Source organism: Lampetra planeri, chromosome 52 (assembly GCF_965212315.1).
Source record: "Lampetra planeri chromosome 52, kcLamPlan1.2.h2, whole genome shotgun sequence".
In the NCBI taxonomy this organism is placed as follows: Eukaryota; Metazoa; Chordata; class Hyperoartia; order Petromyzontiformes; family Petromyzontidae; genus Lampetra; species Lampetra planeri.
Window position 1 is genome coordinate 1,084,426 of NC_136158.1, and position 10,338 is coordinate 1,094,763.

Sequence of the window (10,338 nt, forward strand, 5' to 3'; positions counted from 1 at the left end):
GTCGGTCGCGTGCGAGACGGTGAGCCTGACGAACCCAGTAGACATTCCAACGTCGGCTCAACGTTGGAATGCTTTCAGTTGCTTACTGGGTTTCCAGTAAACGTACAACGTTGGCCCAACGTTTGCCCAACGTTCCAAAGTTTCCCCGTGAACGTCGGCGCTAGCGTTCGATCGCGCGGTTGGAACCGTTCACCGGGAAGCTCCCAGCACGTGGTTGGAACGTCGCGACGTCAACGCCGAACGACGCGCGGTGGAGAAACCACCAGAAAAATGCGCTGGGGGGTGCCGGGGGTGGGGGGGCAGGGGGGTGGGGGGCAGAGGGACATGGGGCGGGGGGGGGCAGGGGGTGGACCGCCACCATCTCCACACACAGGGCCCCCCATCGCAGCGCGAGTCAAAACGGCCCCGGTCGCAGCGACGGAATGCGCCGAGTGGGGGTCGCGAGCGCGCTCTGCAGTGCAAGCCGACACGACACATCCACCGTCACCGTCACCACCACGACCACGAGAGAGAACCTCTCACGGCACATCAACCGGGAGGAGGGTTGACCCCTGGGACCGACGTGAGACTGTCCACGGATGGGCCGGTTGGCCGGCTGGCCGGCGTGGGCGGGCGGGCGGGCGTGCGCCGCTCTCAAGCCTTGCCTGGGTATGCCGAGGCTTTCTCCTTCAGTTGCTCTACGCACACGTGGCAGCTCCAACTCCCTGCAAAGAATCAGCGGGAATGTGTATTTACGCTGCGGGAGGAAACCGATGAGCTATAAAGTGTGTTTGTCCCCCCCCCCCCCACAGATGTCCAGTAAGGGGCACGGGGTGAGAAGGTTACACCGACAATCAATATATAAAAAAACACGGCAGTGGTGAAAAGTACAAGAAAGGAAACAGATCACCCAAACACCAACACAGACAACACTGAACCATCCCCATGCGACCTGGCCACCACAAATGATAGCCCAACAAAGTGGACAAAATGCATCCCCACTCTCACACACTCCCTCTCACACACACTCACTCTCACACTCACTCTCAGACACACTCACTAACTCTTACTCTCACACACACTCCCTCTCACACACACTCACACACACTCATTCTCACACTCACTAACTCTTACTCACACACACTCCCTCTCACAACAAAGATCATTTGAGGCTGAGTCGACCTTGGGGAGGCCCAGGACCGGTTCAGATAATCGTCACCGGAGTTGGCTGTGAGCGAGAATCGAACCCGGGTCGCCAGGTTCGTAGCGCTAACCGCTGCACTTCCACTCCCCCACACACACAGACACACACAGTCACACACACAGACACACACACACGCAGACACACACACACAGACACACACACACAGACACACACACAGACACACACACAGACACACACACACACAGACACACACACAGACACACACACACAGACACACACACACACACGCAGACACACACACACACAGACACACACAGACACACGCAGACACACAAAGTCACACACACACACAGACACATACACAGTCACACACACACACAAACACACACACACAGACACACACACACACACACTGACACACACACACAGACACACACACACAGACACACAGACACACACACACACACTGACACACACACACACACGTCCATCTCATCTTGCACCAAGAGCCGCTGACGCAAGGCAGTTCTCGCCATGCGGGCGGCGTAAAAATAGCGGCTTCGTTACCCGCCTCCCCCCCCATCACATCTCCTCCTCCTCCTCCACGCTTCGGCATTATTCATTTGCACCAATTAACGGGGTGTCTGCTGTAAAGCGGCACTTGCAAGCGAGGTGGCAATGATTTTGCCAATTAAACCTCGGTGACATTTGGCGTGAAATGAGCCCCCTGCTCCTCGCCCGCTTGGGTGGTGGCAGCGGTGGCGGCGGTGGTGGTGGTGGTGGCGGTGGTGGCGGTGGTGGCGGTGGTGGCGGTGGTGGCGGTTAATGAATGCCGACACCAAGTTGGGCTGCCTCCCTGCTGCTCACAAATTAAATGAGCGTCGGGTGGATTGTGGGTGTTTTTTTAGTATGAGAGAGAGTGAGTGTGAGAGTGAGCGGTGGTGTAGCGGTTAGCGCTACGCTGCGCTACGAACCCGGCGACCCGGGTTCGATTGCCGCTCACGGCCAACACCGGTGACGATTATCTGAACCGGTACCTGGGCCTCCCCTAGGTCGACTCAGCCTCGAATGAGTACCTGTTGCGGTGCGTAAACATCGCCACTGGGGAGACAAAGGCGGCCGGGCGTGGTGCTGGCCACCCACCCCCTCGTGTGCCGTGCTGGCATTTATAGGTGCTCGCTAACAGCACTTGCCCCTACAGTCTGTTAAGGCTATAGGGGGATCTTTGTAATTTATTGTGTGTGTGAGTTAGGGGATAAGATGTGTCTGTGTGTGGTGTGTGTGTGAGTTAGGGGATGACACGTGTGTGTGGTGTGTGTGTGTGAGTTAGGGGGTGAGACGTGTGTGTGGTGTGTGTGCTGTGTGTGTGTGTGAGTTAGGGGATGACACGTATGTGTGTGTGTGTGGTGTGTGTGAGTTAAGGGATGATACGTGTGTGTGTGTGTGCGTGTGACTCAAGGAGCATAAACCATCATCGCGTGAACTCCGGTCATCCGCACAGCGGCGGCTTTACGCTCGGCCTAAAGACGGTGGTCACCGCGACATCGCGCGGCGCCTTCGGATGCCGTCTGGAACGCTCCTCCTTCCAACATTAGCAAGCCGCTGGGAGCTACGGCACTTGCAACTCCTCTCGATTGACGAACCCCTTTCTTTAGAACTGCTTATCGCGTTCAGTTTGCTGTTCCTCCGATCGGCGCGACCGGCTGCGTGCGTCGCGAAGGGAGTTGAACGTACGTGCGTGCCTAGGCAGCGCCGCGGATGATCTGTGGCAAGACGCTGGCAGAATTTCCCTGCCGGCGCCAACCGAGTCCGTGCCGCCTATGCCACGAGATCCACGCCACGGCTGGAGCCGGAGATGTAATCCACAGCCATTGCGACAGCAATGGGGAGGGCAGCTGTTCGAGCTATTATTATTATGACTATGCTTTTTAGTTTACCAGGTAAAGCCCACTGAGCTATTTAATAGCTCTTTTTCAAGAGGCGACCTGGCGATCGCAAATGATAGCTCAACAGAGTGGCCAAATACTCTGTGAACGCGTGGTGATGTTATACTAAATGTGGAGGGGAAAAACTGGAGGACCCCGAGAAAAATTAACGCGACCACGGGGAGAGAGAGAGACGCGCAAACTGCAAATATACAGCAGCAGGCGTCAGGGTCGGGATCGAACCCACGACCTCCTGCGTACCAGGCGAGGTAGTTAACATCTCCTAGCCACCGTGATGATGATGAGAGAGAGACACGCAAACTCCAAATATACAGCAGCAGGCGTTAGGGTCGGGATCGAACCCACGACCTCCTGCGTACCAGGCGAGGTAGTTAACATCTCCTGCCCTGGACGTCGCCGCAATTCCCCGAGGCCGTATTTTATTTTTGATCTTGTCGTGTGTAAGCCGCGATCGGGACCGGGTGGGTGTTTGTGGTTATTCATTGAAGCCAGACAGGGGTCCCAAGAAGCACGTCGATGGGCCGAGTTTCATCGCCACGCACGCGTGAACAGGTCGCCGCCTGAAAAATGAAAAAATATCCGACAGCCCTGCGGGCTTGACCTGCTAAAACAAAACAGCTGCGCGTCGTTGTGCGAAGCGAAAAGCCCCACGCCTGACACGAGAGAGTGGACCGGGGGGGCGGAGGGGAGGGCGGGGGTGGCATTGGCGTGGCGGCGAGAGCCGGCGGCGGTGCGGGATGGGTGTTCGCGACGGTGAGCGGTGGCGGTGGCGCGTACCCTCAGGAGGCTCGTCCATGGGCGGGGAGAGGCAGTACATGTGGTAGCCCCGGTCACAGTCGTCGCAGAACAGCAACTGCTCCTGCCAAAGGGGTCGGCAGGTCACCGGGGGTCAAACGGCAAAGAGCGACCGGCGTCTGCGCCACGCGCGGACACGCACACCGATACCGAGAGCAACGGCCACACAGAGATACACAAATACATACACACACACACACACAGAGATACACACACAAATACATACACACACACACAGATACACACACACAGAGATACACACACAGATACACACACACAAATACATACATACACAGATACACACACAAGAGATACATACACAGATACACACACAGAGATACAACAACAACAACCGCCATTCGCCACTAAGTGGCGGTGACGTCACCACGACGTTTGTGCCAGGCCATGTGCACCCTGAGGCCACGTGAAGTGTCGAACGCCCGCTGACAGGAGGTCACGGGGCAGACCCAGCAGGTGCCACGGGTCGACTGACCGAGATGACCGAGATGACTGGCTGATGCACCACCTGTGCCCCCTACTGTGCCAACTTGCTGTGCTTTAGCCACCCGGCGCTCCGCTCGTTGTTGTGAGCGTCGCTCCTCCGCCCTCCGTTGTTGTTGGAGGGCGACTGCCTCCAACTGCCCAGTAGCGTCCTTCACGAGCCTCCTCCACAGAGGCCGATCTTGACACCGCTGGTACCAGTCATCGGCAAGTCCACTCAGCTCCATATCTACTCTAGCCCGTGCCGTGCCCGTTTAGCCTCCTCTATCTGGCCGAACAAAAGCGGTGGGGGGGGGAGGAGCGGTGGTGGGGGGGGGGGGAGCGGTGGGGGGGGGGAGCGGTGGGGGGGGGGGGGGAGCAGTGGGGAAGAGGAGCGGTGGGGGGGGAGGAGCGGTGGGGGGGGGGAGTGGTGGGGGGGGGGGGGAGCGGTGGGGGAGCAGTGGGGAAGAGGAGCGGTGGGGGGGGGGTTCTCACGTCGTTCTCGGATGTCCCGCAGAGGCTGCAGCTCTTGCACTCGATGCACTGCCAGCGATAGACACGCACCGCCGCACGCATGTTCTCCGTGAACTGCAGGCACGTGGGGTGGCCTGCGTGGTGGGGACACGCGCACACACACACGCGCACGCACGCACACGCGCGCACGAGCAGGCAGCGCACACACGCACACACACACCGCGCAGCCAAGACTCACGCACCCACACGCACACCCAGCACGGCACGCAGCACCCACCGCGGCACCCCGCGCGGCACGCGGCACGCGGCACGCGGCACGCGCGCGCGGGGCCAAGCCACGCGCTTCTCCACCGCGCCCCGCTCCTCCGACTCCGGTCTCCTCCTCCTCCTGCTCGCTCCCAAGATGCACCACCACCACCACTCCACCACCACCGCTCCACCACCATCACCACCACCACCGCTCCCACCACCACCACCGCTCCACCACCACCACCGCCATCGGTGGGACGCCTTTTTAATGTTTACAACGATCGCCGGCGGCGTCGTTCGGCATGAGGTCCGACGTTTCGCTCCCGCGTTCACCGGGAGAAATCCTTCGCCAACTGGGAATTCTGAGCGGCTCACTTGGGTGACGCGCCGGGTTTTTTGCCGGTCGGTTGCTGCTGCCGCCACCCGCCGCCGCCGCCACCGCCGCCGGTTCTTGATGGACGATGGATCGGCTCGGATCTCTCCGGGCGCCGGCCGTCATGCCGAACAGCGCAAAGTACGCGAGCGGTCACCGGCCCCTTGACACCTCGGGGCCCCCCGGCTGGAAGAGGCTTCTCGTCCGTCGTGCGCGGTCCGATTTGCGGCCTCCAAACGCCGCGTTTTAGTCACTGGCAGAGCCAGTAGGGGAGGGGGGGTGGCACGTGCCCCCCCCCAATGATCCGATCGAAATTAGGGATCATTGGGGTTTATTAGTAATAAATCGGTATTTTGCGACCCCTACTGCCACTGTGTAGCATATTATTACGTGCCAGGGACTCTATGAGATGATAGGACAATAGTCTGAGTCCACAATTGGCAATAAGTAACGGCAAAGCAGTTTTAAGTGACTCAGAATTGTGCGCAGTTGCGTAAACAGAGTCCACGACTTCCCTGAAGGCATTCACCTTCAGCGAGCGCGATGCCGATCACGTGGATTTATCTCTGGGGCCCTCCGGTTTTTTCCCCCCTCATTTAGAATCGGCGTCACTCGCTTAGAGTGTTTGGCTGGGGTGAATCAGAAGGTCGCAAACGGGTTTTGATTCCTTACCCGTACCCGTACCCGGCCGCACCAGGGTCGCAAACGGGTACCCGTACCCGGCCGTACCCGTACCCTACCCTACCCGGCCGGATATCGGGTAGGGTACGGGTATCGGGGTACCCACTTGCGACCTCTGGGATGAAGCCATGTTGCAGGCGCGGGTGGGTTGATTCTAGGAACTTGAATTTTGAGAAGAGACAAGACGTTGGGAAATGAGTGACAACCGGTAACTCACCAGTGACTCACGGCCTACCCGTACCCGGCCGCACCAGGGTCGCAAACGGGTACCCGTACCCGGCTGGGTACGGGTAGCCGGGTATCGGGTAGGGTACGGGTATCGGGTACCCGGTTTGCGACCTCTGGGGTGAATATCCACGTGACGATAAGCCACTTCTGCCATCAGCGGCGAGTGCCCTCCGAATGAGTCTCTGGGCTCGTGAATTGCTGACGTGGACATCTGACTTGGTGAAACCAGAGCTTCGCAGCTCATCGGATTCGTCCCGGATGAAGAAAAATCAAGATTCTGAAAAAAACGTTCCAACTTCACCAACACGCGAGAGTGGATACGTCCGGTCAACGACACTTCCCAGTGGATAAAACTATCATCGATTTTTATTTTATTTCGCCAGGAAAGGCCCCGCTGAGCTACGTAGCTATTTGTCAGAAGTTGAGCCTGGCCGTCACAAACGATGGCTCGACGAAGCGGTGGCTTGTCACGTGGACATTTACAGTAGTAGCCAAATGCTCTCTAAACGCACGTTCATATCATCATCATCATCACGTGGACATTTATAGCAGCAGCGATGTCGATTCCAAATGTGGAGGTACAAACCCGGAGACGAATCCATGGGTTGGGATCGAACTCACCTGCCTCCTGTACACCAGGTGAGGTAGTTAACATCTCCTAGCCACCGTGATGATGATGATGAGAGAGAGAGACACGCAAACTCCAAATATACAGCAGCAGGCATCGTCAGGGTCGGGATCGAACCCACGGCTTCCTGTGTACCCGGCGAGGTAGTTAACATCTCCCAGCCACCGCGGCACCCCGTGTGAATCACTGTATGGCAGTGGGGGAGGGAGGGAGGGGGGTGGAAGGGAGGGGGGTGGGAGGGTGATTGTCCATCGGCCGTGATTGGAGTGGAGTGGGGGTTGCGAATGGGGCCGAGCGGTTGGGGGTAGGACGCTGCAGGAACTGCGGACGCAATGTTTGGGCATGAGACACACACGGGTACTCGCACACGGGTACACAAACCCGTACACACGCGGGCACGCACACGCGTACACACACGGGACACACGCGGGTACACATACTGGTACACACACATGGGTACACAAACCCGTACACACGCGGGCACGCACACGCGTACACACATGGGACACACGCGGGTACACATACTGGTACACACACATGGGTACACAACCCCGTACACACTCAGATACACACGCGTACACACATGGGCACACACACGAGTACACACTAGTGGACGTGCGGGGAGGCACTGGCTCGTGTCAGAGCCAGATTCACACACTGAGGGGGCGTGTCCTCACTGAGGGGGCGTGTCCTCACTGAGGGGGCGTGTCCTCACTGAGGGGGGCGTGTTAGACACGTCCCCCTCAGTGAGGCAGATGTGATAGCTGCCTCCCCTGGTGCTTTTTCATTGCAGTTTCATGACGAGAACAGCGAGCCTAAATATCTCTATACACACACGTGACATAAGTTACCCGGAGAATGGAAGGCGAGGACATGAAATGAAGGGGTCTACAAACATTACATTGGTGACATACTGAGATAGTAACAGGCACGCGCTTATTGCCCGCGCTCCATCCAGTTGCTGAGGGGTTGCGCAATCAGAGGGGAGGCTGAGCTCGTGGCTGCCTCACCTCTCGTCTCTTCCTGTATTTGCAGCGGAGCTCCGCAAATTTGGCGATTTTGACTATAAAAATGATTGGAATCGTACAGAAATGACATTTATAACAAAGGTCAGTGGAAATATCTTAATATTTATTTTATTTGATTATTCTTTTTTTTTACTTTTCGTAACAGCTGTTTTCATTGGAGTATGACAGGTGAGGCTCTGCCTCCCCTGCCTCCCCTGACCGCACGTCCCTGGTACACACACGGGCACACACACGGGACACACACATGGATACTCACACGGGTACACACACGGTACAAGCATGAGTACACACACATGGGTACACACACATGGGTACACACACATGCATTCTCCATTCAAGGTGGAACCAAAAAGGCAAACCAAAACGAAAACCAAAAATACCAACACGCAAGGCTTGTGTCCATTCAACAACCATCTCTTTTATTTTTCTGCATAAATTATAATAGAGAGAGAGAGAGAGGAGAGAGAGAGGAGAGGAGATAGAGAATGAAAAATAAACAAAAATAATAATAACAAAAACCCTCAACCGGCCGAGACACACCGCGAGAAGAGGGGAAAAAAATATATTTTTAAATTCACCGCGAACATGGGGGCTGTGACGTTCAGACAGCGAGCGGGTGCAGGCGTAACAACCGAGAGAGCGAGAGAAAGAGAGAAAAACGCGCGCAAAAAAAAACTTAACCCGGCACCGTCGGACGAGGCTGCACCCAACGAAGGCAAAGACAGAGACGGACGGACGGCGATTTCGTCGTCCTTCAGCGATTTTGGTCTTTAAAATTCGGTGCCGGGGCAGCGAGCGCTGTCCACGTGACCCCCGCGGCGCTCGGGGGGAGGTGGCGAGTCGGCTTGAGAGATGCGGTGAGAGTTTGCCGCACAAGTCACATCATCATCATTATGGCTGCTACTACTATTACACGAATCATCCCGACGCCGTCACCACCACCACCATCGCAAGAGAGGAATTGGGGGGAGGGGGGCGGGAGGCGGTGGTGGTGGTGGTGGTGGGGGGGAACTTTCGGGATGGCAGCGCTGCGTTTTAGATTGTTAGTGATGCTGTTGGTCGTGTCGATTGTTTAGCACGCCGATCGGCGATTCTCACGGTGCCGGCAGCCGCGGGGACTGAACGACGGAACGGGATTGGAGACGTTAAATCGGCACTTGCCGAGCGAGAAGCAAAGAACGCTACTGGGGAGCAATGCACAGTAGGATGGGGGGGGGGCAGCATTTATGGCTTGTACGTCATGTGCGTTGTCAGCCCAAAAGAAGAAAAATAAACAATTGTTATTCCTCGTCAACTCGCAACTTTCTGACAACTTTCGTTCGTGTACAAACATTTAAAACGAGGGCACGGTCTCCGGGACAGATTCTATCCGGAACACACAAGAGACGTGGGGTGGGGGGGGGAACGGGGGGTGGGGGTGGGGGGGGTGACTGGATTCCATCAGGGCCCAACCGCAGCAGCAGCCCGCTCTCCGCCTCCGCGAGATTCACGTCAGAAATTGTAATTCATTCGGATGTCGTTCAAAAAGAAGAAATCTTCATCGAAGCCGAGGATCGTCGAGCCGTTGCCGTCGAAGTGGCCAAACGCCTCGCCGAGCGCCGCACCGCGACCCCCTCCGGCTCCCCCTCTGGCCCGGCCCCCGCCTGAGGCCCGGCGGCCCCGGGTGGACGTGCCCCCCCGGGCGGCGGCGGCGGCCCCGCCGCGCGGCCCCCCGGCCCACCACCTACGGGCCCGACCGCCCCCCCCGGCTCCGCTGGCTTCCGCGTGGCACGTCCGCCCCCGTGCCGCCAGCTGGGCCCAGTCGGCACACCACACACGCCCGGGATCGCCGCGTTACCGCCGGGATGTGGCGGGGGCCCCTCGGCATGCCGCCCCCCCCACCCCCGACCCCCCCCCCCCACCACCACCACCCCCCACGTGACACGCCGGGTGCCAATTTGAAGGGCCGCGATCGTCGCCGGGGGCCACCACCGCCGCCCAGCGAAGACTCGTCCCGAGCGGTTGGCGGTGGCGAAGGGGGGGGGGGTACCGGCAGTTGTGGGGGGAGGAGGGGGGGCAGAGAGAGAAACGACCACGAAGACGATCGGGGGGGAAGGGTTCTGTCCGGGGGGGGTCAAACGAAGACAAGAGGAGGAGCGCGTCTCGGGGGGAGGGACGGGGGGGGGCTATGGGGGGGTCGGGGGTTGTGTGACCTCTGCCTGCGATGTGATTGGATGTCGCCGTCCCCGGTTGCCTGTGGGGGGGGGGAAGGGGTGGGGGGCCCTCGTTCGGGCGACCGGAATCGCTTCACGGGGTGGGTGGGTGGGGGTGTT

At 58.4% G+C, this 10,338-nt stretch overlaps 1 protein-coding gene across 2 annotated transcripts; it reads right to left on the bottom strand.

The window, feature by feature from the left end:
• Positions 1-304: 304 nt before the first annotated feature.
• Positions 305-6,197, bottom strand: LOC144734650 (zinc finger protein neuro-d4-like). Of its 2 annotated transcripts, none has more exons than XM_078616927.1 (3): positions 4,861-6,197; positions 3,868-3,943; positions 305-704 (listed from the first exon to the last, which is right to left on the bottom strand). In XM_078616927.1, exons 1-3 carry the CDS (start codon positions 4,939-4,941, stop codon positions 634-636), a joined length of 228 nt encoding a protein of 75 aa, XP_078473053.1. In that variant the 5' UTR covers positions 4,942-6,197; the 3' UTR covers positions 305-633. The 2 variants fall into 2 exon arrangements, with proteins under 2 accessions (XP_078473053.1, XP_078473052.1); XM_078616926.1 differs by having other exon boundaries at positions 3,868-3,949; positions 4,861-6,189.
• Between the last annotated feature and the right edge of the window lie 4,141 nt (positions 6,198-10,338).